General features: G+C 40.1%; 1 protein-coding gene across 4 annotated transcripts in view; it reads left to right on the top strand.

Moving 5' to 3' along the window:
• Positions 1-21,082, top strand: part of LOC131318746 (E3 SUMO-protein ligase SIZ1-like) — a 46,825-nt gene extending 25,743 nt beyond the window's left edge. Inside the window, exons 9-18 of one of the 4 annotated variants that reach the window (XM_058348697.1) lie at positions 493-580; positions 687-762; positions 1,878-1,951; positions 13,147-13,254; positions 14,243-14,404; positions 15,393-15,497; positions 15,570-15,650; positions 15,783-16,869; positions 18,162-18,310; positions 20,725-21,082. In XM_058348697.1, the coding sequence (XP_058204680.1) occupies positions 493-580; positions 687-762; positions 1,878-1,951; positions 13,147-13,254; positions 14,243-14,404; positions 15,393-15,497; positions 15,570-15,650; positions 15,783-16,869; positions 18,162-18,289 (1,909 nt within the window). In that variant the 3' untranslated portion in view covers positions 18,290-18,310; positions 20,725-21,082. The remainder of the gene's footprint in view (positions 1-492; positions 581-686; positions 763-1,877; positions 1,952-13,146; positions 13,255-14,242; positions 14,405-15,392; positions 15,498-15,569; positions 15,651-15,782; positions 16,870-18,161; positions 18,311-20,724) is intronic. The other 3 variants (XM_058348699.1, XM_058348698.1, XM_058348700.1) reach the window with 3 other exon arrangements.
• Positions 21,083-26,609: the final 5,527 nt, after the last annotated feature.

The raw sequence follows: 26,609 nt of genomic DNA on the forward strand, positions 1-26,609 counted from the left end.
TGCACTAAAGAAAGTTGAGAAGGATGGAATTGTTTTCTAAACTCCTTGAGAGTAATTGCAGCCTGCTAAGCAGGTATCCACACCTGATTTGCAGATTATACCGTATTCTTCTTCTACTATCTTCAAGTGTGCTATGGGATAGCAGAGCCTTCATTTGTTGGAAGTAGACAGAGAAAATGTAGCACACAAAAGAAAATAGAAAAGGATGGATTTGTTTTCTGAACCGCTTGAGAGTAATTGCAGCCTGCTAACTAGGTACCCAACCTGATTTTCTGATCTTTTTCTTGTTGAAGCTACCGTGCTTAGAGCTATAAACGAGCTCTTGTGGAGCATAACTGTTTACTTCCATGGTCCTTGGTAGCTCATATGTTAGGAAGACCGTAGGCTAGAGTTATCACATCACAGTCAACAAAAATGTGATGCCAATAGCTATCTTTCTCTTACTATAGTTTAACTGTGTGGTTTAGTAATCTTGTTGTCAATCCTTTTCAGTGCAAACCCCTTGCAGAATGTGGAGAGAACGTTTCAACTTACGAGAGCAGATATGGCCTTATTAGACAATGAGGAATATGAAGTCCAGGTTGGTTTTCAGAATGGTTATCCTAAATTCAGATATGCGTCTTTAATATGTGGTCTTGCATTTTGGGAGGATGCGTTATTAATTCTTGGTAGCTTCTTGTGGTCAGGCTTGGTGCATTCTTCTTAATGATAAAGTTCCATTTAGGATGCAATGGCCACTATTTGCGGACCTAAAAGTCAATGGTATGCAACTTAATGGTCCTTTAAAGACTTGACAGCATCAAACCTCACTTCTACTACCAACCATATACTTTGACTGATATTTTGAGCTGATGTATTGAAATCCTTTATTATCAACCACTGTTTTCAACCCGTTAGGGATATGATTTGAGATGAGGTTTTGCCATGAAAATGTAAGAGGTTTGGCATCACTGCTGCATGCACTTTTTTTCATAAGATCTTGAAGCCCTCGTAACTGAGCGCCTAGATTCACAAACAAATGATTGTTAATTAGTCTTCCGCAGATGCCAAGGTTGTATATATTATCCGTATCCAATATTTTGTGTAGGTTCCCTTCAATTTTGCTCTTATCTTTCTTGAGGTACCCTTTGCTCTTTGGCATAGATAAGAAGTTCCAAGATCTAGTTAGCTTTGACTGAGGTTAGTTTGGAAAAATGATTTACTTCTGGTTGACTGGGATTGTATTGCACGAGGTCTCCTAAATAGTTCGATTTTGGTGATTGACAAACAATGTGGAATGGTGAGTTTTATAACCAGGATTTAGTTTGCATTTCGGTTTATAATCTTGAATTCATGCACCATCTGTGTTAGTGTATTTGATATTTCACTGAAGTCTACAAGTGATTCTGATGATTCATGTTTTTTGGTTTATGTGTTGTGCCATAGGCAACTAAATGTCTGACCTCACGCCTTAAGATTTGATAGTAACTATGATACATACTATAAAATATTTGAATGCAGCCGGCTACCATGAGTTGATTGTATTTGTGTTGAAACTAGCCTAATAGGCTTTTGGCTATGATCTTCTGGACCAAATGCGTGTAATATTGCCACTAGTGTATGGTTCTTTGTTTGGTTTCTTTGAAATCCAATGTTAGGATTCTTATGGCAGAACATCTTCTATAGTGCTCGAGATTGTACCAACAGAGCTGGGCCTGTTGAGGCCTGGTTATAGAGTTGATTGATCTTATCCCAACTTTGTGAATCTAAATTGGGTCAAACGGGGATTAAGTAATGTGCGATGATGTACTGATGGAAAAAGTGTCATGATATCACATAAGTGTAGAATTGTACCATTTTATTGTGTTCATTCTAACTATTACTACAAATTATTTTAGGTATTCCAGTAAGGACAGTGAAGAGGCCTGGATCGCAGCTGTTAGGGGCTAATGGCCGCGATGATGGTCCAATGGTGTGTCTCCTTCTTACCCATTTTCTTCCTGAAGTCTTTATTTGTTTCCACAACGAAAAAAAGTACTGCTAGAAACTCTGCATAATAACAATGTGGCTGTATCATCAACCAATGAGAAATCATGGCTTGCAGTAGGGGGAAATTCGTGGTTGACTGGTTGGGTTTGTGGGAGACAAACAAATGTCAGTGCCTCTCCTATATAACCAAAAAAGGTAGATTCTGAGCCCCTTGAAATCTCCTTATCACCCCCTTCCCTCAATCCTTAGGCCCACAGCCTCTGAGTCTCTGACCCATTCTCTTTCATGATCACCATATCTTCATTGGCCCTCCCAGACATCTCAATCCCTTTACCAGATTGGAAATTGACATCAGGGTAAAATGACTTTACCCTGAAAACACATCACCTATCTTCTTAACTACTGGCTTATCCTCACTCTAAAATCTCACCGCTTTGTTCTGGGACTCCAGCGCTCCAACGACCTAAATCCCCTTATCAAACTTCCCAGAAACCCGGTATGCCCCGTCTTTTAGATGCCTCCTTCTTTTCAAGCCATTAAACTTCAAAGGCCAACAACGTGAGATATTGCTGAAAATGCCTACAGCGTTCCACCACCACGACTCACTTCTAATCCTTGCCTTTGGTATGTGCTGATAATTGGGGCCGTCAGTACCCCAGGTTTGCTTGCTGAAGAACCACTGGGACCAAAGCTATGCCGAAGGCTTAACATGGTTGGTATGTAGTTGCGTCCCAAGTTATCAAAAAAAAGTAAATAAATTTTCGAAAGGAACTCCAATCCCCAGGTTGAGTAAAATTGCACAATATGATTAAGATAATTAGTGATATTGCTGAAAATGCCTACAGCGTTCCACCACCACGACTCACTTCTAATCCTTGCCTTAGGTACGTGCTGATAATTGGGGCCGTCAGTACCCCAGGTTTGCTTGCTGAACCACTGGGTCCAAAGCTATGCCGAAGGCTTAACATGGTTGGTATGGGGTTGCGTCCCGAGTTATCAAAAAAGAAATTTTTGGAAGGAACTCCAATCCCCAGGTAGAGTATAATTGCACAATATGATTAAGATAATTAGTGAGCTGTTGTGGCAAAGGGGTAATTTGGGTACAAAAGAATTACGTGATTCTGCTAATACCCTACTCCGCAAGGCAAGACGATCTAAGCATTTCACTATTGAGGAAAAGTTTACGAAGAACAAGACACTCAAATTTCTCTCACACCCCAGTAACCCCAGAAATATACCCTTGTTCTTGTATACCCAAATTATTCAAGAAGAAACTCTATATTTCCTCACCGAGTACTTGACTTTATCTATCTAGGATTTCTGTTTGTTTCTGGATGGTTTGAAACTGAGAAATAAGCGTCTTATTTTTAGTTGAAGCTCCAGGGGAAAATGGAGAAAACTTCAAGGGAAAATTACCAGACAGTGGTGGAGACAAGGAATAATCACTACTGTCATGGTCCCATGTTTTGAAATCACCATAGTCATGGCAATAACTCAAAAAAATGACCAAAAGATGGAATGGAGAAATCATGAGACATTTTACCTCTCATGCTGCAGAAGACAAAGTGCAAGTCAACCGCTGGTACAGAGCAACTACAACATGGGTCACCACGCCATTCAACATGGGTCGGGACCAAGTCTGAAGTCATTCCAGAAATAAAGATCAAAGCTTAGACGAGCATATGAAAAGGGCCAAATATTCATGCCTTAGAAGACAAAATGCAAGTCGACTATGGGTACAGAGCAACTACAATATGGGTCAGGAGCTCGAAGATGACTCTCCAGCGAGTTGAGGGGCTATTGTAGTGGCTCCAAGAAATGGGGCTCGGACCAATCACCGAGCCCTAGAGCACCAAGCGATACCTAGAAGACCCCCGCTCCTCATTCAGCACAGGGTCTGGGGATCCCGCCTATTGCCCTCGGGAGCATCGCTCGGTAGGTGGAGTCCGCCCGGGTTATGTCACTATCTAGGGGAGCGGAGCATTCCCGACTCAACTCCTCGGGGCCGAAGAGGGCCCCATGCGGTTACGCCATGCGAGTAATCATTGGGGTCTGACCTGACCATGTGCTCCGTAACCACCTTATCCCCTACTTCACATATGACGTTGCCCGAGGCGGTTACCCGAGCGTACCCTCCACGCGCCAGCTTGGAAACCAAGCAAACCAAGGTCTATAAATACAAAGGGACTCTAACCTAAAGAGGTATGTCATTCTACCCTAACCCTAGACCTATACACTTCTCCCTACATCTAACTTGATTGTCGAAGGGTCACTGGGCTACCACAGCCCTAGTGACTTGCTGCAGGTCAGGTGGCGGGCGCGCCGAGGAAGGAACCGGAACCGACCCAAAGTCATTTCAGAATAAAGATCAAAACTCATACGAGGAAAGGGCCAAATATTCATGTCATGTCAAAGAAGACAAAGTGTAAGTCAACTGTGGGTATAGAGCAATTACAACTGGAATCAAGTCATTCCAGAATAATCTTCAAAACATAGACAACGAAGAGTTACAGACGACGGAGAGTTGCGTTTCTGAGACAAGAGCAGTAGGGCACAAGTCTCGCAAATAGAAATCTAAAATGTAAAACATGATGATCAAAAGCGTTAAAATGTTCACTAAGGACAAAGTAATTCAAAACAAACGGGATTACTAATAGATTTTTTTGAATTATTTTGTCTTTTCTGAACCATTTTCAAGTTTAGTTCATACTATTTAACTTTTTTGATTTAGATGCAGTAGAATTAAGGGTACTTATGTCATTTTAGTGTCTTTAGGGTTAGTAGAGTCTTAAGTCTATAAATAGGTGAGTTGGTCTTTCATTTGTTAGCTTTTGATTTTTAAGAATATTGAATAAATTGATTGAGACTTAGTTTCTCTCTCTACCCTTTGGGGTTTATCCCCTTAAATGGGATTTTGAAGACGTTCCCATCTATGATGAGTATCCAAGTGAGGATATTCATGTTTCTATCTTTGAATGTGAAAGACTCTTACAGGAAGATGTTGAGGACGATCACGTCTTTGGGGCTAGTGGTGATTTAGATGGCGTTCCCACGTATGACAAGTTTGAAGAAGAGTTTGGTGAGGATGAAGAGAAAGGAGGCCTTATCCTACCAATCAATGAGCCTTTCTTGACCCCTTTGGAAGATAGTGGGCAAGTTTTGGAGGCAAGCCATAAAGTAGAGGGAAGGTATGACTTTGAGATTGATAATGATGATTACTTCCAACACTTGTCTTCCAAGTTATTGATAGAGCAAGAGATGCAAGATGCACAAGTTTTGTGTTGTGGTGGTGCCTAAACAAGTTCCAAAGTTGCCGAAAGAAGGTTTAGACTACTTGGTGCTTGAAGATCCTTTGGGCATGGTTTTCACTCGAGCAAGCCTTGGGTATGAAATGAAGTTGGACTTTTGGCTCTGATACCAAATGATGCAATCAAAATATCGAAGGAAATCAAAGATTCAAAGGGTAAAGAGAGAAACTATGTCTCAATCAATATATTCAATATTCTTAATAATCAAAAGCTAACAAATGAAAGACCAACTCACCTATTTATAGACTTAAGACTCTACTAACCCTAAAATGACATAAGTACCCTTAATGTTGCTACATCAAATTTCTTTTCTTTCGAAACAAACTAATAGGCTAAACAATAAGACTTGCAACCGATCCACTCAAATATAAATTCAATAGGTGATTGCAAAGCGAAGTCTCACGTCGCCTGAGTGCCAAAGTAATAGTAAGTATATAAGCGCGAGGGGACCCTCACTTTAATAACTAGCTTTTGGTGTTGAGTTCTACCCAAGAACACATAACATGGTATCAAATACCAGAGATGGATGGGGTGTGTGTCTCTGGCCTGCACACGATAGGTGCTGCCGAGTAAACCCGCTGTGCGTGAGGGAGGGTGCGAAGCGAAGTCCCACATCGACTAGGTACGAAAGTCATAGTAAGTATATAAGTGTGAGGGCACCTTCACTTTAATTACTAGTTTTGGGGGTTGAGTTCTACCCAATACCGCATAACAGTGATATTACATTGTGCAAATAAAAAAATAGTTTTTTATTATTAGCTTTTAGGACTTGCTCCTAAGATTTAATTGAGTTGCTCCTCAAATATTTGACTTGCTCCTTGTATTGGAGGTGGAGGTGAAACGACTCCATTCTATTAAGGGCAAAATAGTCCAGCCAATGTTTTGACCATGTTTTGGTGATTTCAAACAGAAATCATGACAATGGTGACCCATTCTATTAAGGGCAAAATAGTCCAGCCAATGTTTTGACCATGTTTTGGTGATTTCAAACATAAATCATGACAATGGTGATTATTCCTTGTCCCCACCACTATCTGGTAATGTTTACAAACTTCATATGCTGCTACCCAACCCAATCTTAATTGTCAAAGGGAAAAAAAACCCGTGAAAGTGTTGTTTCATTTGAACTTTCCATTTGTAGTAAAAAGGAGGCAACAGACCATGTGGCTAAAGATTAGCCACATGCACTGTCCAACAATGTCCGGCTTGGCGAATTTTTGGGTTAGTCCTCTAAACCAGAAATCCATCTCACCATTTTGCACTACCCTAATCAACACTAATCAAGTCCAAGCAATGCTTGAACTTGATTGCCGGAATGGGCTTCATCATCATCTGCTGGATTCTCTAATGTGTGAATCTTTTAAGCTGCATTAAGACCTTCCGCAACCATATCTCGAGTAAAATGCACCTTTGACATCTGATTTTTGGTTTGATGGATTGCATTTTGGCTGGCACAGTACACAGTTGTTGACTAAAGCTGCAATCCCATATCACAACTAGACCTCTAAGCCATATAGCTTCCTTCACTGCTTTTGTAGCTGCCATGTATTTTGCTTCAGTTGTAGATTAGGCAAATTGCCTTCTAATTGATATAGCACACCCAGTAAGAGTGAAGACATAACCTGTCAGAGACCTCCGTCTATCCAAGTCTCCGGCATAGGCTAAATTGACGTATCCACTAACACCACTAGAAGTATCATTTCCCCCGACACAAACAAGCCCACCATCTATAGTACCTATCAAGTAACGCAATATCCATTTCACATCTTGTCAGTGAGCTTTTCCTAGATTAGCCATATATCTACTAACCACACCAAAAGCATGTGAAATGTCGGGCCTAGTGCAAACCATGGCATTCATGAGAAGTCTGAGATTGCCAACTGCACTAGCATAACTGCACTAACATAAGGAGTACATGACATGTGAGCCACATCCACGTTAGTCTGCGACAACTCCATAGATGAAAGCCTGAAGTGAACTGCAAGTGGAGTACTGACAGGCTTCGACCTTTGCATCTCAAAACGTTCCTAACACTTTCTCAACATACCTTTATTGAGACATGTTCGAAGTGCCCATTTTGCAATCCCTATGAATCTCCACATCGACATCTTCTTTGCAGCTCCCAAATCCATCATTTCAAAAATGTTGCTGAGCTAAGCCTTCAACATGTTGATGTCTGATATGTTTTTGGCAGTAATCAGCATAGCATCAACATATATCAAGATGTAAATAGACGAACCATCCATCTGGATCGGAAGCCTCCTCTGATAGGGCCAAAAATCATACTCGCTCCTACAGACATGCTCTAGTCATTCCCGATTATGAAGGCATCAAATCGTTGTACCACTGTCAAAGAGATTGCTTAAGGCCATACAAAGATTTCTTCAATAGACAGACGTGGTCCTCCTTTCTTGGAATGACAAATCCTTTGTAGCACGAAGCGGGAGCGGGGGCGAGGGAGTAGAGGCACCTAGAAGCTCCTAAGGTTGGGAGCGCCTAAGGAGTGTATATACAACAATAAAACCCATGTAGTTCCCAATCATTGGGGGTATGGGCGGGGGAGGATTGGAGACAGACCTAACCTTTGGCAATAAGCACAAAGTGGCTGCTCTCAGAATACCTCTGAAACAGTGGCCCCCTATACCTGTTTGTTGCCGAAGCATGCCCCCAAATCAAAGCCAAATGGCATCAAAGAGGGCAGGCCTAGAGACCCAATTCAATTTATGTGCACATAAATTGAAGGAACGTATATAGGTTATATAAAAATATGTATATAAAATGTCTTTAAATACTTAACCATTAAAGGAAAAGTAATACTTCCCAAAAAAAAAATCCAATCTTAAAATGTAATTATTGGAAGTTATATATTCTCAATTTGCAAAACTTCTTTACTAGTATGATTCTCATATTCTTATTTCCACAATGGCATAACTCCCTCAAAAGTAAGGCTGTAAGAGAATAACTGCCTTAATGACCCGATAATCTCCCATCTTAGTTAGGAGTGAGCTTGACCATGTCGTACTGAGTCAAAAATATATTTATAAAAGCTGAGAATTTACAACTACTAAGAGAATAGTGGCTAAATCCAAGTATCGATCCTCAGGGATAGTATGGCTAAGTTACGCTAAATTCGATTAATTTCTAGGTTACTTTGGAAGGAAAAAGATTGATTGATTTGGATTATTTTAAGAAACTAATTAAACTAAAGAGCTATTAATTGAAAAGGGTTTCGAAACGATGGGAGAAAAGTCCAGGGTTTAGAATCCACCCCAACCGCATAACCATGTATTGCACAAACTGGATTAACACTCGAATCGCAAATCACTATCACTAGGGCTTGCAATCCATATCGATAGTGGCCAAGTAAATTTCTACAATCTGCCAACCAGCATGGATTATCCTACAGCACGAACCGTCTCACTAGCGCGGTCTGGCCTCCTAACGGCACGGTTCATCTCACGAGCATAACCCATCTCAGTCACTTGGATTGCAGACAATGAAAACCATTATGTGAACGGTATTTGAAAACCATGGATACAAATACTCAACATATTGAAAGAATTAAAACCATTCCATTGATATCATGAAAGGAATTCTTGAACACATAATCCAATTCGAATAAAAATCCTAATCTATACAAAAGAACAAGGTTACTTGGTGTGAGGCTTCGTCCTCCCCCTAGACAAGAGGTTTAGCTGGCCATGGAGAAGAAAGATGCGCTTGAGATTGAAGAATGCATGAAGTTCACGGAGAAATCTTCCTTAGGGTTGCTCTTGCCTTTCCCTGGCTTGCAAAAATAAAGTTGGCAACCCTAAAATAATGTTTAGAGGATGTATGTATACCCCAGGCCCAAAAATTACATAAAAACACGCATAAAACATTTTTCTCGCCGCCGACCGCCTGGGGCGGAATTGAAAACCGCCCAGGCAGAAACTTCAGAATGCTAAATCGCTTGCAGACAGGCAAAACCGCCTGGGCCAATTTTCTGCAACTTCACGTTTGCCTCCGGGCCACTCCTGCAGCTTTCGACTTCGTGTTCGCGCGTCCTAATCACTCCCATTTCGCATGTTTAAGCGTTAATCATCCTCCAAGGCCTGAAGCACCATTAAACAACTAAAATCAAATAATAACACAAACGGACTCGTAATGCATAAATTAGGAAGTATAATTAGGTGCTTTTCGGCACCTATTAGAGCTCCCGTCTTGAGGGGAGCGAGCTCCTGTCAAGCTCCCATCTTGGGAGGGCCGATTCGACCTCCCGTCTAGGGAGCACACCCATTTTAGAAGGATCCTGGTAATAAGGACGAATCCCTCCAGCTGATGATAGAAATTTGCTCTTCCAGCTCACCATGTAGAAAATAAGTCTCAACATCAAGCTCCTTGAGCTCCAGATCAATTATTGCAACCATAGCAAGTAGCACCTGATGCAGCTATGCTTCACGACAGGAGAGAACACTTCATTGAAGTCGATGCCATCCTTTTGGGTAAAGCCCTTGGCAACAAGCTGAGCTTTGAATCTAACATCTTCCACTCCTAGAATTCCTCCCTTATTCTGGAAGACCCGTTTGCATTCAACGATCCTCTAGCTTTCAGTGGTTTGACAAGCTCCCAAGTATGATTCTCGGCAAGAGATTCAATCTCCTCACCCATGGCAGCAATCCTTTGCATTGACTCCACACTAAGGATAGCATTGCGATATGTGACCGACTCTAGAGCCTCAATATCATCTGCCACGCTTAATGCGTATCCAACGAGATCAGCATAGCCATATCTCTAAGGTGGTCTGATCTTGCCTTCTCAGCCTGTACCTAGTAAGCATGTAATCTTGCTGCCGAAGTGCAGTATTGTCAAGAGTCTTGCACCTCCTGCTTTGGGACAACCTCATTCGAGACCTTTGGAACTTCAGCATCGAGCTCTACCTGCTTGGTAACACCATGGTCTTTTCCAGCGTCACTAGTCTCCTCATGGGTAGGTTTCAGCAGCGCAATCTCGTTAAACATTATGTCCCTGCTGATAAAAATTATAAGTGATTTGCCATCTGTTCTCAATAGTCAGTCGCTTTTCAGCCCATTTGCATAGCCTAGAAATATGTACTTCCCTGCCCTCAGCTCAAGCTTGCCATTAGTAACATGTGGATAAGCAGGGCAAACAAATACTCTTAGACCAGAGTATTCTGCAGGAGACCCGGACCAAACCTCTTCTAGATCTTGCAATCGATCTTTGTCGATGGAGACATGTTCTATTCACCAAGTAACAAGCTGTGTTGACAGCTCCTGCCCAAAACATCTTGGATAAGCCAGCGTTAGAGAGCTTACACTGAGCCTACTCCAATAGAGCTCTGTTCATTCGTTTTGCTAAGGCGTGTGCCGAACTGTATGGTAATGCACAATCCCTTCATTCTTGCAGAACTCATTAAATGGGCCTCCACAGAATTCAAAGCCATTATTGGTTCTAAGGCGCTTGATTGGCTTACTCGTCTGCGTCTCGATCATAGCCTTCCCATTGCCTTCCCATTGCTTAAATTGGACAAGACTTCATCCTTGTGCTTAAGAATAGAGATCCATACCTTCTGAGAGAAATCATCGATAAATGCCAGCATCTACCCTCTACCACCAAGAGACGGAACTTTAAAAGGTCCCCAAAGGTCAGAATGGATGTAATCCAAAGTGCCCTTTGTCCGATGAATGCCAGTGTTAAACTTGACCATGCATTGCTTGCCAAAAATACAACAGTCACAAAAGTCTTATGTTTCAACCTTTCAACCATCGAGCAAACCTTGCTTGCCCAGGATGGCCATCCCTCTCTCGCTCATATGCCCGAGTAGCATATGCGACAACTTGGTAGTGTCTCGATCTGAAGATGATACAGCTGCAATACTTGTAATGTGCTGTCTTGAAGAAAATAGAGAACGATGCACTTTACTCCTTTCATCATGACAGGAGCACTCTTGGAAATCCTCATGACTCTATCTTTAGCTTTGTACGAGGAGCCGTTGGAGTCCAGTGTACCCAGGGAAATCAGGTTCTTCTTCAGCTCTGAACCGTCGTACATCTTGATTTGGATTGAACCTATCCCCACCACCTTACAGTCTATGTTGTTTCCTTTCAAGACTTCTCCACCATCTATTGATTGATAAGTGGCAAACCAGTCCTTATTAGGACACATATGGTAGGAACAACCTGAATCAAGAATCCAGTTATCACCTGAGCTGCCAATAGTTGCCGGAAGTCAAGACTTCTCCTCTTGTTCTTCCACTTTAGATAGTCTTTCTTTGTGTGCCACTGCTTGTGACAACAACAGCATTTGCTATTTTTGGATCTGAATTTTGATCTATACCGGCCTCTACTGGCGGAGCCTTTATGCGCTGTTCGTCGCCGTAAGCATTCTTGGACATGGGACATGACCTGCTTCTTCAACTCCTTTGAGTTTAGAGCTGATTTGACGATCATGCACAGAGTTTGTCTACCATACATCACGGTATCGAAAAAGTGGTTGTACGAAGGTGGCAAAGAACACAATAGCATAATGGCTCAATATTCATCTTCAATCTTAACGTCTATATTTCTCGTCCATAATTGTCTTAATGAAATTATCAAGGTGATCTGATATAGACATACCTTCATGCATTTGTAAAGTGAACAATTACTTCTTTATACATGCGATTTGTGAGAGACTTGGTCATATATAGCTTCTCCAACTTTAGCCATAACCCTGCCTTCTTGTCTTGCTCTTAAGCTTTTCGCAGAGCTCCATTGCTCAAGCATAACAGTAGTGCACTGAATGCTTTTTCCACAAGGGTTCTTTCATTGTCTCAGGTAAGGAAGCCTTGCCCTCTAGTGCTTTGTAACCTTCGCTGTACCACAAAGTCCTTCAGCCTCTTTTGCCAGAGGTTGAAGTCAATTTTCCCATCAAACTTTTCTAGTTTATATTTTGCAGTTATTGGACAATCCCAAATCTACACATTCTACTAAAGAAGCTCTTAAGCAGATTGAATACTGCAATAGCAAATTTGGCATGTCAAGGCTCTGATACCAGTTTGTTCTGACAAGGCGGTAATTTGGGTGCCAAAGTAGAAAGAAATGAACAATGAGAAATAAAACAAACACACGACACAAGAATTACATGGCTCGGCTTATAGCCTACTACTCCATGGGGCAAGACGATAAGAGTATTTGAATATTGAGGAAAAGCTTACGAAGAACAAGACACTCAAATGTCTCTTACGCCCCAATATCCCTGAAATATACCCTTGTTCTTGTATACCCTAATTATACAAGAACGCACTCTGTATTTCCTCACTGAGTACTAGACTTTCTCTCTCTAGGATTTTAGTTTGTTTCTGGATGGTTTGAAACTGAGAAAACTACAAGTGACCAAATGTGCTCCAACCCCATCTTCAATTGTCAAAGCGAAAGAAAAACATGATGTGCTGTACCATTTGAGACTTTACCATTTGTAGTCAAAAGGAGGCAAAAACCATGTGGCCAAAAGATTAGCCACATGCACCTTCCAGTATGGACAATACTCCTTTTGAAACTTTTAAAAGGAACTAAAGTCATATTTAATTGAACGCATAACCCTTGACCGAGCGGTATGGTGCTGAAGGATTCATGTAGCGGCCCTGTGTTGATTTGGTTGCAAGGATTGGCTCTGTTGAGTCTTTGTAACAACTTCAAAGATTAATAAAAATTTCTTTTTGCTGTTCAAAAAAAATTGTCTCTGTTGAGTTTTTCTTGGGAAAATAGTCACATGAATTGCCCATTTCCATACTTCAAATAGTTGCTCCTTTTTGATTTGTTGGTTCGAAGAAAAATAGGACTGTCCATGAATGTAAGGTTGATTCTAAGCTACCTTCTCATTGTCTTGTCAGATCACAGTTTACCTACGCGGCAAAATTAATCAGATTTCTTTATCAGGATGTGATGCTAGAAGTTTCTGCCTAGGTGTTAGGCTTGTAAATCAACGTACAATTCAACAGGTAATCCTATTGGCTGTATAATTCTTATGATTGAGTTGATTGTTTTCGGAATTCGCTCGGCTAAATCTTACAGATGGTTTGCTGGGAATTGTATGAAATGAATCATGTTTTCCATAGGTTTTGGTTTTTAATACTGAATCTAATAGTTTTGGGAGAGCCTAATTTTATTGCTGAATATATGTTAATTTTCGAGGAGTCTATCTTCTAAAACATTTAGTAGTTTTGATGTAACGTGGCTCCATTGGTGTCTATTTATTTTCCTTGTGTAGTTTGTCATTTAAAAATTGCTGTACGGTGAAGTAGTAGAATTTCTACTTGTACAAATCCTGTTGTCACAGGGATCATAGTCAGCAGGCACTATTGTGTTTGGACGGAACAATAGTATGAAAGAAAGCAATGTTCTCGAAATTACTCAAGTGTCATGCCAGGTCTAAACTACTCCCTCTGTCCCAAATTGTTGCTCCTGCTTTGGGAATCCAACTTTTATGAACAGGACATAAGGGTACCCAAAAAAGGGAAGAAGTACCAACTTTTCTTTGTTACTTTTTAGATTGGCCCTTTATTTTGGGACACCCAAAAAGGAAAGAAGGAGCAATATTTTGGGACGGAGGGAGAATATGTTATTATGACAGGAAGGATGATCCAACAAGTAGTGATTGACAATGAAGAAACAATAACTAAATTGTTTAGCTTGTTTGTATATTTTGTTTCATGTAAACATTTTTTATTCTTTGAACGAAGCTTGCCATTTCTCCCAAATAAAACGATAAAAAGAAATGAAGAAACGGTATAGGCTCACAGGCTTTAGATATATCATCTGCATGTACTTTATTCTTATGTTATGACTGTGATATTTCCAGCATTTCTGAATTTCCCCAGTATTTTGTAGTTTAGTTTGGTGAGAGAAGTCCTTTGCTCTTGGTTCTCTCCTATCCTTCCATAACTATCTCAAATACAAGACTTTATTTATCTGTCATTTGAATTCTAGATTCTCAGCGTGATTCTTGAAGAGAGAAATGGTGAGCCCTTTGAAGATGCTCTTGCCCGTGTTCGTTGTTGCATTGGTGGCGGAATGGCTACGGAAAATGGAGATAGTGATAGTGACTTGGAAGTTATTGCAGACATTTTTACAGTTAGTCTGCGCTGTCCTGTAAGTGGTTATGTTGGAACTCTGGGTGTTCTCTCCTTCTATGTATGTTGTTGTGCCCCGCTGTGATTTTTGGTGATTTATATCGGCTCGAAAGTGAATGATATTCAATATTATATTCCATGCCACCTGAGTCTTTCCAATCACCTAAACCAAAATATTTTTTTCCTTTCCTTTTCCAAAAGATTAAGCAAACACGATTTAAATGAACTCTCTGCATTAGCTTATTTGGTGAATATCGGAATGAAGGAGGATGTATCGACTGAAATTAGTAATATTATGGAATGCAACTGCACAGTCATGTCAGTTTTGAACTTGAACAGGGTTTTTATTTGTAGATATCCCCATTAGTTTCTTCTTTTTGATCAGCAATATCCCCCTTAGTTTTTTGGGCTCATTGATCATCTAAAGCGAGGCATGCCATAGGAAAAAGATATTAGAAAATGCTTTCATTTGATTCTTTACAAAATAGTAATATAATCGACTCTAAAAGATCGTCACCTCCTTTAAACGAATATATGGACCAGTAGCTTGAGGTTGAAGAGAAAGTTCTCTCTACACATATTCTGCACTTGTTTAAAATCTTCCAGGGCCCCTTGTGTAGTTCCAAGGTTGAGGATATGTCAAGAGTCCTTATAGTGTTTTGACTTCATGTTTTGTTTGAGAAACTTTTCCATTTGGGATGGCCGTAAGACTCTCTCTGTTAATACCCAAACCCTCTTTTGCAGGAGAATAGACTTTGTCCTCTTATATTTGCTCTCAACCTCTCATCTGTAAATTAAAAATCCATCATCTACTGGAAGATCACTTGATGCAAGCTTATTACGTAGTTGTCTGGTCTGGTTGGAGTAGAAGTGTGTCATGACCTGGATAAATTGCTGTCATTCTTGTTTTTTACTTTAATGAGGTCAATACAGTTGAAATGGGCTTATGTTAGCAAAGTACAGTTAATTAAATATGTCATTTTCTTTTGTCCACATATGAATTAAAGATGAGTGGCTCCAGAATCAAGACTGCCGGAAGATTCAGACCTTGTGCACACATGGGTTGTTTTGATCTTGAAACTTTTGTGCAGCTAAACCAACGCTCTAAGAAGGCAAGTGATATATTTGTAACTTTTTCTGGAACTTCATTGTAAATATTGATTAGGAACTTCTACTGGTTGCAGTGGCAGTGTCCAATTTGCCTGAAGAACTACTCCTTGGAAGACATTACTGTTGACCCTTATTTTGACTGCGTCGCCAAGATGGTATAGCCAATAACTGAATGAGTTTCAGTTCATCTCATTAATGTTCATACTGAATGTGGAACCATCCTTGATCAAAAGTAAAAATGAATGTGGAACCATCCATTTCTGTGTAATTCTAATTTGATGGACCAGGTGCAGGACTGTGGAGAAGACATTACTGAGATTGATGTGAAGCCTGATGGGTCTTGGCGCATAAAAAGTGGATATCAATTTAAGAATCTTGAGCAGTGGCACCTCCCTGATGGATCGGTATGTTTTTCTAGGTCCGAGGCTGGTTCGAACTTGGAAGCCTCGAGGCATTTGAACGAGGAAAGAATTGCGGGGCGTATTAATCCCAACAATAGTAGCAGTCCTAGGGATATGCAGTCCACTTGCAGGAACCAACAAGGTGAACATTTTGGAACCGACAGTCACAATATGATTATAATGAGCAGCAGTTCCTCTGAAAGCTATAGGGATGATGGAGACTGTAGTGTTAATGAGGACTGCATTAGTACCATTAATACTATTCCCTGCAACAAGGACACAACTGATAAGAACATGACCGATGCATGGTTAGGGGATATTGGCATCATTGTTATCAGTGATTCAGAAGAAGAGAATGCCGTTTTGACTTCTCCTGAGACTCTCGGGGTTGTTGAACCAGTTAACAATGGGGGGCATTCATTTTCTGCTCCTCCCACACATTTGAATGCAGCACTTGATGCTGGTGTGAGCTCTTCTCTAGGTCTCTTCAACAATAATGGCAATGGTTTTGAGATGCCTCACCAAGCATTTGGTTCTCAAGTACAACCGTCCCATTCTGCTAATTTCTCAGACACTGTAATTGATTTAGAGTACACTCCAGTCACCTCTAGTGCACCAATAGATAGTTACCCATTGACTTCAAAGTTCTCTATGGATTCTGGTACACAGGTTTTTGGTTCTTCTTCTAATACCAAAACAAATGATAGCATGGTTAGTAAACCCATAGCATCCCGTTGTGCCAATTCCCCAGTACAAACTTCACCTCCAACTGAAAGACCTGATCTGACTGTGAATTTTGATCTGGACAAAAACCATCAGGTGTCAAGTGATATCCGTGGAGGGAATTTGACTTCTCTTGGGCTTGGCAATGGTGGTGGTGACACTGCTGCTGGGTTTCATGCTGAGCCTGCAACCTCGAATGGGCTGGATTTGGTAAACCAGCTTGGATCAAATGAAGGTATAGTTGTGCATTCAGCTAACTTGCGTACTTCTGCAGAAAGTCATAAATACCAACTGGATTTGTAAGCATTTCACTTTATTTGGAATTGATTTCTAAAAGTTTTTCCATCGTGTGAAATATACAATTTGCCTCTTTTTACCTATTCTGTTTTGTAGTGATGAATTTTAAGCGAATAATTGTATCAATATCTTGGAGACCCTTGATTGATACCCGACCCAAAATTTAAACCTTACTGATGCACGAGGTAAAGATAAGCAACCTCATTGATACCTGACGTAAAGATATGAACCTCATTGATACGTGACCCAAAATTTTATTTTCAGTTGCATGTAGTCTGATATGAATAGGTATGGTACATTTTCTTGGCTGACATTTCATTTTTAGTTCTCTGGCCGTTAAAATAATGAATGGTAATGTTTCCTAGGCTTAATGTTTAGCATGCCACCTTTTGATACCGGTGATCTTAGTGAACCTTAGCCAAATTGTTGTGTCCGCAACCCATTAAAGAATAAAAATTGAATGCCTCAAACTAGTAAATACTATTGAGTTCAATGTCCTTCTCACTTCATGCACAAATTCATAGAAATAGGAGAATATTTTCATGGAAACCACTGGTTCATTTGCAAGGTTTAAAAGATGGATCATTTAGATCCCATTCCTTTCAGCTTTGGGATGAGATGGTTTTCTCAATTGTGTCGAAATATGTTGAACAAAGAGAGGTTGGAACTTTCAAAACTACATAGTGCCTGTTTGCGAAAAATTATGGGAGCGGATTATGAGATTTTGGCTTCTAAAAAGCTGCAGTGGAGTATTTTGCTGCAGATTCTAGAAGCAGCTTCCAAAAATCACCAGCTTTTCTGACATCGTTATAAGGCCCAAGAGCTGATTTTTTAGAAGCTACGATTTGGATGCTTTTACAGGTTCTTAGAAGTTGTGATTAGCGTAAAGACAAAATATTCCTTGCCATTCTAACAATCACCCATTGGTAAAGGACAAAATGGACTAATTCATGACAAAAAGCTTATTTTGCAGCTTTTACAGCAAACATTATTCTTCAGCTTCTGTTACATTTAATCCACGACCTAAAGATGCAACAAACACTCTTCATACCTTCTCTACAATTCGAAGCAGAAACAACAATCTACAATCTAAATTCTAAAATCAAAGAAAAAGCTATCGCAAACACCTCTGTAGTTGCCTGATGATACTAGAGGTGTCAGGAGGTCTTTAACAATCATAAGCTTGTATTTTGTTTTTTTTACTGGGATTAGATCCTCTCTCTTGCTTACTCCTTTCTAAATTGGCAGCTTTATTACCTCCAAGAATGAATGATGAAATCAGGTCCAATGGGACACCTAAGCAGAAAGTATCATCTGGCCCTTTCTCATTTCCTCGCCAGCGACGGTCTGTGAGACATCGTCATTTCACATAGATACGTGCATGGTGTAGAAAGGTAATTGATCTTTCTTTAAGCATACTGCTTATGATGTTGCTTTTAGTTTAGAATATTACAGCTTAGCCAGCTAAATCTTGGAATTCCAAAGCTGATGCAGTGACCATTATGTGCCCTCCTGAAACAGTTTGTTTTGAGATAATTGAAGCAAATTTATTTAGTGTAGTTAAGTCGTTTGTTGCAGTACAAATCACCATGAGGTTGTCCTCGAAAATTTTCTGGAGTCTGGTGCTTAAATATTCACTTGTCTTGACCTAGATTATGTTGACATTATTCTAGTCTACGAATTTTGACTGTTAAAATCTTGCTCTAAGTTAAATTTTGGAGAACAATATAACCAAGTAGTTATTGGACATTCCTTTATTCACCTTTGGATTTCTTTTGGGCACTTCTAATGTGAAAGAGACTTCGTCCTAAGTTCCTAACAGTTAGACATATGATGAAACATAGTAGACTGCATCTCTCCTAATACTTATTGATCGTTGACCCCTAATAATATGCATTACACCTGCAGCATCCTTTGTAGAGCTTATTCTATTCTGGCTCTTTACTAGTATGTGTTTTACCCACTTCTCTTTCCTACATCCATGGCTAAATATGGTCAACAATTTTCAATAGCATCATTGGCTGGTAGCAGTTTGTTTTCCTTCTGTCGCTGATAGCAATGAAGATGACGAAAATGTCATTTCCTGACGGTAAAGAAAGTTGATTTTCCGTAGATGTTTTTTTTGGTAAATTAAGACTTTGTTAAGCATTGCAAACCAAAAGGACAAGGGTACACCCCTGCGCACAACCAGTACACCTTTGTAAGCAACTAGAAAGAACAATGCAACAGTAGGCAAAGACCACACTCTATCCTAAAAGGTGTAGGACAAACCTGCTGAAATGAACACTAAGCAAATCAAAACAGAAAGCACATCTATGGACCAAAGATCCCCGGGCTTAGATTCCATTCCCTTGCCAGCAATCTGGTAACATCTGTAGCCTCCATGAGCAGATATGTGCCCTCACCTCATCAACTATATGCTTACCCACAACCGAAGCAGTAAGAGCTTGGCCTTGGAAGAGCCTAAGGTTTCTCTCCTTCCAAATCCAGTAGTTAGCATCAGCCAAAGAGAGTTATACATCTTACAGGATTAAGAAGACCCTTTCCTGTTATGACAGACCCAATCCAGTCAGACCTTTGTAGATCATCAAAACCAGAGAAACAAATGGCACTCTTCTGTAAATTGGGCTTAAGTTGAGAGAACAAATGGAAATCAGTCAAAACCTCTTGCACTAATCTGGAAAGTCCTGCCCTCAGCAGCACACAAAGACAGAAAATCATCAGCAAAAATGAGATGAGTTATGTTCAGCCTCTTGTACCTGGGGTGAAAAGCACTGATTGTGTAATGAAAAAGGGAAGTGAAACCCTGCATGACAAGCAGGAAAAGATAGGGGGACAAAGGGTCCTCTTGTCTAAGGCCCCTCTTACCTCCTCTTACCTGGAAAGAAACGTCCAACCTCCCATTTATGGCCACTGAAAACATAGGAGAAGTAATGCAGACAACCTTTACCCATTGAATAAACTGATTAGCAAATTCCATTTACCCTCATCATCTCCAACGGGAAACCCCAATCGACTGAATTATAGGCCTTCATCAAATCCATCAAGATGTTGTCCATGATGGACCTTCCCTTCACAAAAGCAGGCTGATAAATGAAGGTAGTAAAGTCTGCAACCTAGAGGCCAGCACCTTGGTTATACTTTGTACGCCATTGCCACACGCAAAGGGTCTATAGTCCTTAATGGAAGTAGGGGAAAGGATCTTTGGAATCGAAGTTAGAGAAGTACAGTTACATTGTCTAGGCAAAAAACCTGTAGTAAAGGACTCCTGAATAGCATGAATCACATAATTGCCAACAATATCCCCATTCTGATGGAAGAAGGGCCGAAGAAGCTTTATCGCCATTAATACTCCACATAGCTGCCTTAATTTCAGCACCTCTAACAGGTTTAGTGACTCCTTCATAGCACCTGTTAACCTTTGGTATACAGCAAGGTTCAGCACCTAAGAAGATTCCTGTAGAAGTTGTCTAGCTACCATTGTTCTTAATAGTTATTGCTCTTAAATTGTTTACTAATTGAAGTCCATAGTTGATTAATAAATCTTTTCAATTTTGTTTTCATATCCTTTCCCCTGATTTGGAGTATGGACCGATATATTCACTCCTGTTTTTTGTTTTTCCCTTTTTGAGAAGGATATATTCACTTCATATCGGTTACTATTGTGGTATGAGCTTATGAATGCCAGTAAGCATGGATGTAGTTGTTATCTCTCCATTTTAATAGTACTTGTTTATAACACTTTGTACCCTCACGTCAGGTGCCCCGTATTTCCTTGAAGTTTTTTTTAAAACTCAATTGTCTGCAGGTCCAAAATTCCCTCCCCTCTTGCAATGATTCCAGAGCCCAGATAAATTTTGTTTCAGGTTGAAGTATCATTCCCCAGGATGAGTAGATCTCTTGGTGAAATCGCCAATTTTGTATGTCTCGTGTCAGCCTCTTTATAATTTGGTCCTTTAGGCAAAAGAGAAAAATATATTGTAAATATGAGCAGACAAAACTCAACCTTTTAACTTTCATATCAACCCACCTTATATTTGTGGCATTTTGACATGCAAGTGTATAATACTGTACATGCTATCATGGATAAACTCAGCTAGGAAGACAGGAGTTCTGGTGTTTTCTTGCAATATCAGTGAGAACCAGATTCTTGTTGGCTTGTGTTTTTTGGTTTTTGTCTTCCACGAAGAGAATTTCTGATACCTTGGTTTCCTTTCATTCTTGGATTTTTTTTTTTTTTCCTTATTTGGCATTGTAAGCCTGAGTATCCAAAAATGCTTAGCATGGGCGTTTATGACAAGGTGGTATGTGGAAAAGATGACAACTCAAGCAAATTGATGGTATAACATGTGAACTTGATAAAATTAAACAATTGGGGCAGATCTGGTTTCACAAGCGCTTCCTTGAATTTACGCGCTACTCCACCTTTTGTTGAAGGTAGAGTGGAATACACAAATGATACTCACACGGGCTTTTTGTGCACAAATAGTAATGTGGGGCCCACTTTGGGTTTCACACAAACGATCCGATCTATTTATTAAATGTAAAATATTTTTTCAAGGGTTCCCACCAAAAATCAGCTCATTTTGATACCTCTATGTGTCCGATCCAATTATCTAACTTTTCATTATCTTAAAATCTAAATAAAAAGTTAGATGATTGGATCGAGCACTTGTAGGTATCTATCGGTATCAGATAGAGCTGATTTTTCGTAGAGATCTTTGAAAAAATGTTTTACATTTAATGAATGGATTGGATCATTTATGTGGGACCCGGAGTGGGCCTCACAGTTGCTATGTGAGTACCATGACCGAGTGGAAAATTCACATAATCTTATCTAATTTAACAAGTTACTATTCGAGAGCTATTTTTCAATTTGGTCGAATTTTTTAGGGTAAATTTTAGACATCCCTTGTACTTTTCCCGTTTTTCAACTACATCACCTCCCCTTCATTTTTAAACACTCGCCCCATTTAAACCTGAACCTTTTGTTGTAGATTAAAGATCTTCCTAATGGTCCATAAAGCATTAGAAGGAATGTTAATAGACCACACACACACTGGTTTTTCCCTCCTAAAACATATTTTTATATGATCGGTTTGCCCTTAAAAACCATTTACATCCACTACCTGTAAAATCCCAACCATTAAATACGTGATTACGCAAACTTAATTATGTAATGAATTCTAATTATAGCTTAAAAGTATAATTAAGGTTAAAAGAGTATTTGTTGTCTACTGGAATGAATAGGATGGATGGGTAAAATTTGTACTCATATGTATACCTTTCACGTTTAAGACAAAGGAAGAAAAAAGAAAAGGAAGGGTTGTTATAAAGAGACAGAGAAAAGGAAAGGGAACAAAGGAAGAAGTGAAAAAAATTAGATTGTGCTTTCAATCGTACGTTGTTCCCACCCCTACATTGATTACTGCCGAAATTGCTTAACCTGTGTGGGCAGCGTGCCTTTTTCCTTCTCCGGGAAAGGATTCCTTTCCCTTCCTGAAGAGGGATTGTCGGTTCGCGGGAGCGCTTTTGAAGCTGGACGTCAAGCGCTCGCGAAAATACAGAGTCGCCACTCGGGTTTGAAGGTCCGACACCCAAGGAACCATATTTCGAAGCACTTGCCGCGCTATTTATTTTGAAAAAGTTTAGGAACCAGTCCGTCATAACCATATCTGGGTTCGGGAGCCAGGTTATGAGAGGGGAAGGGTTTTATGGCACCCCTCTCGCCCAATCCGGAGATCGGTCTCTATTACGGCATTTGCGATTCCGTTTTATTAATCAATTTTTAGCCAATTAGGGCGGGAGAACAGTTAATCGGGATGTAAAACTATAACATTTTGCAGGGTGTGATAGATAATAGCATGGATGGATGAAATGACGAGAAACAAATGAGATGAAGTCTAAACACTGAGATTAGATACCAAAACAGCGTATGTGTATGGGTTTGATACGAACAATGGCCAACTTGCATGCATGGATTTGCCAGAATGGAATCGACCATCGCGCGCCGAACCCACTCCACCGCGCGAGTGTTGGTATCCCACCAACAGGTTGAATTTCACCCCCTTCTGGGCTCTGGAATGGACTAGTGCACACCCAGGCCAAACCAATCAGTTTTATATGTACTGAAGCAAATAATTATTACAAACAGGATTAACGGGAATAACTGTGACCCCTAAACAGTGGGGGACATTAAAACCAGGGCCAAGAGCCTAACTGCCCATGCAAGGGCAACAACTGGAAATAGAGGGATCATCGCGCGATGGAGTCAGATCATCGTGCAAGTGTCCTGACTGGACTTCCAGGAGCTGCTTTACATGCCTGGGCTCTGAGACATATTCAGAAACAACCCAGGGGCATTCCAAAGCAAGTAAAGAAATGAGATAAGCTAAGCTGATTAGTTTTAGCATGCCAAACAGTGAGACAACTTTAAATATATTTCACAAAAGGGGAAGAAAAATCCTATAAATGAGAAGGACCAGGATCCCATCCCCACGAGGACCATGTCGTGCTGACTAGAACAGTCGCGCGACGAAGTGGGTCACTCGCGCGTGGGAGAGCTGATCCGAGGCAACTCATAACTTTGCCGACTTTAGGACCAGGACTGGTATTGATTACCAGCCTCGGCCCTGCCAGCCCCCCCAGGGATCAAAACAGTAAACAGTAAAGATTATACCTTTGCTTGAGTGGCTTGAATAAGGTGGTGTAGATCGGAAAGTGAGTATGTGGGAGTGATCTGAATGGAAGAAGTGCTTAGGCTTGTGTCTCTTTCTCTTCCTTTGAAAATTTTGGTAACCCCTTTGGAAGATGGACCATGGGGGGGTACTTATAGAAAGACGAGAGGTGTTGGTTGGTGGCTAAATAAGGCAAAACAACCAACCAATAAGGCTGGTTGCAGTTACTTGGTGGAGAAGTAGGGGTGTCAAAAGTGATAGGAGAGTGGGGTAGAGGTGGTGCAAGGGTAGCCCTGCAGAACGCCGTCCAGTCGACGCAACAGGGTTACATAGGCCTGTAGCCCCCCTGATCATCACACAATCCAGCTGGAAATAGATGAAAATGACAGATGTTGACCATCGCGCGAGGGAGTGGCTTCATCGCGCGAGTGTTCAACTAGCCCCGCGAAGGTCAACAGTCAAAACTTTGACTTTGACCACCACCTGGCAAGTAAATCATCGCGCGAGAGACCCAGTGGGTCGCGCGACGGACAAAATTGAGGTCAGGGCTAAAACTCAAGGTTTTCAAGGCTAAAGATGGGTTATACGCCTTCACAGTTCAAGCCATTTCATTCTCTCAAGACTGTTTTCGACCTGAATCGTCATCGGGGAAACAAGAAACCGAAAAACGAAGTAAAACGATCAGGAAATCAGATTGGGGTGTCTACAACCTGTAACCTGGGTAATCTCTTCTCTTCTTTTCTCTTTATTTTTTCACACGAATGCCGCACGTGGTGGCGCCAATAGCCAATGACATATTTTACCCTCTCTTTTTCTAGGCCAAAATCAGTAATAGGAGTTATGTGTGATGTGTTGTGTGTTTGTGTGTTGTGTGTCATGTGTGTGTGTGTGTAATTAGGTATGGAATTTCTAAGTATGCATATATGTAATTAGGTAATACGAGTGGGGGTATATGGGTCTTTTCGTTACTTTTGAGGGAATTCCTAACAGTTCCAAAGTAGTCTGAAGTACAAGGGATGTGAGTGTTAAAAAATGAAGTGGAGGGGGTATAGTTGAAAAATGGGCAAAGTACAAGGGGTGTATCTAAAATTTACCTAATTTTGTAATATTTTCTTTCCTCTTCTCTAACCTGTTCTTGTGCAATTAATGACAGAAGGATGCCGTTGATATGTTGTGGAACAAAAAAAGATAACATGGATAAACCACTTTGTTTATTCTCATTCTTACACTTTTAGAAAGAAAACAAAAAAAAGCCAATGATTGAGTGCCACATGGCAAGTGGGCCCGGGCTCATGGTCAACAAAAAGTCAAAATAAGGGACTTACATTATTGGTCAATGAAAAAGTCAAAGTCAATCAAGTTCAAGTGTGAAAGATTAATGGTTCATAAATCAATTGCAACACACAAGGTACACCCTAGGGGCCATATGGGTTTGAGGAACGCTAAAGTTTGAGGAGGGAGAGGGAGAGGGAGAGAGTGGGGGTTGTAGATGGGTTTGGAATTGGTTTGTCATATGGGCAAAATAGGTAATTGACATCACTTTACATTATCCACCCCTTCATATCCACCTTCTAAAAAACCTAAACAAACCAAGTAACTTTTAATCCCCTCTAAAATAATTTCCCGTCATGTCATATCCCCTCTTATTATATATCCCTTTCTCCCCTCCAAAATTTTAACCTCTACCAAACGAGCCGTTATAGTAAATCTGACGCTAAACTAAAAGCACCTAGTGTTGTGACTATGTTAGGATGTGTTTCTAGACGTGCAAGAATACCCAAATATTGGTTACTATGATCTTAGTAATACCTAGATAAACAAAGCCAACAGGAACTTGAACTCCAATTGAACTTCACGTTCTGACTTTGTCAATTTGGGCTTTTTCAGTAAGAAAATAACAGAATGTTACAAAGCTAAATATATTTTGGTGGGTAGGTCAATGGCTAGTGTGAGAAAGGGCAAATATAAAAAGAGTCACTAACAGGAAAATACACATTCAGTGATCACTTTCGGTCACTAGCGATGTATTTAATCACAGAAAGCTAACCAATCCGTGACTAGAGCCTTGTTAGTCATCAATGGTATAATATTCAGTGCGCCACCCTATTTTTTTGGCGCCAAGAGGAGGCGGTAATATGATCAGTGACTAAGGCCATCCACAGTGGTATAATCAAAAGCAAATTATTTTTAAAGTTAATAATGTTGGTGTAAAAAATGACTCACAATGGTATAATCAAACTTAGCAACATTCTTAGAAATAATCAAATTTTGGGCTTTGGATAACCAAAACTAGCAACATTTTTCAATAATCAAAATTTGTCGATCTTACACCATATAAGTTAATTGGTTCCAAAATTGTATACACGCATGTTTCAAATGGTATTTTATTCTTTGCCTGCTCTATATCTCATTCTCTTTACCCACAAACTGTTTCTCTTTCTTTCCCTCCAAAAGTGAAACTCATATCTTTCGTTCATTTACAATTCAACTAATTGTTGCCGGATTAAGGTATTTCACTTTTTTTTTTCGTTTCTGTTTTATTCTTTTTTCATTCCTCTCCTTGTGATTGAGTATATGAAGAACCTTGCTTTCTTTTCCAAATTCAAGAACACATTTGATTTTTTTTTTTTAAGTACATGATTTTTTTTTTTTTCAAATTCATAATATGAGGAATGGAAGTCACAAATTTTCCCCAAAATTAAGGAAGGTACGTAAACGATATATTTTTGCCCGAAAAAAAAACGTAATGGAAGGAAGTGATCAATGGTGGAAAACATAAGGAGAGAGTGAAATTGTAGTGGACCCCTTATTTTGGTTATGGACTAGAAGTGATCATTGTGGATCTCAACATTGTTAAGCTTAGCAACCTCTTAAATGGATAATCAAAAGCTAATGTGTCAACTTTTGGTTATCCATTTTTTATTATACTACTGTGGATGGCCTAAGTTATGGTCACTAAAAATATTGATTCGGAGACCAAAATATCTTAGTCACCGAAAGTGGTTTTAAAATAGCG

This window comes from Rhododendron vialii, chromosome 3a, assembly GCF_030253575.1.
Source record: "Rhododendron vialii isolate Sample 1 chromosome 3a, ASM3025357v1".
Taxonomy (NCBI): domain Eukaryota; kingdom Viridiplantae; phylum Streptophyta; class Magnoliopsida; order Ericales; family Ericaceae; genus Rhododendron; species Rhododendron vialii.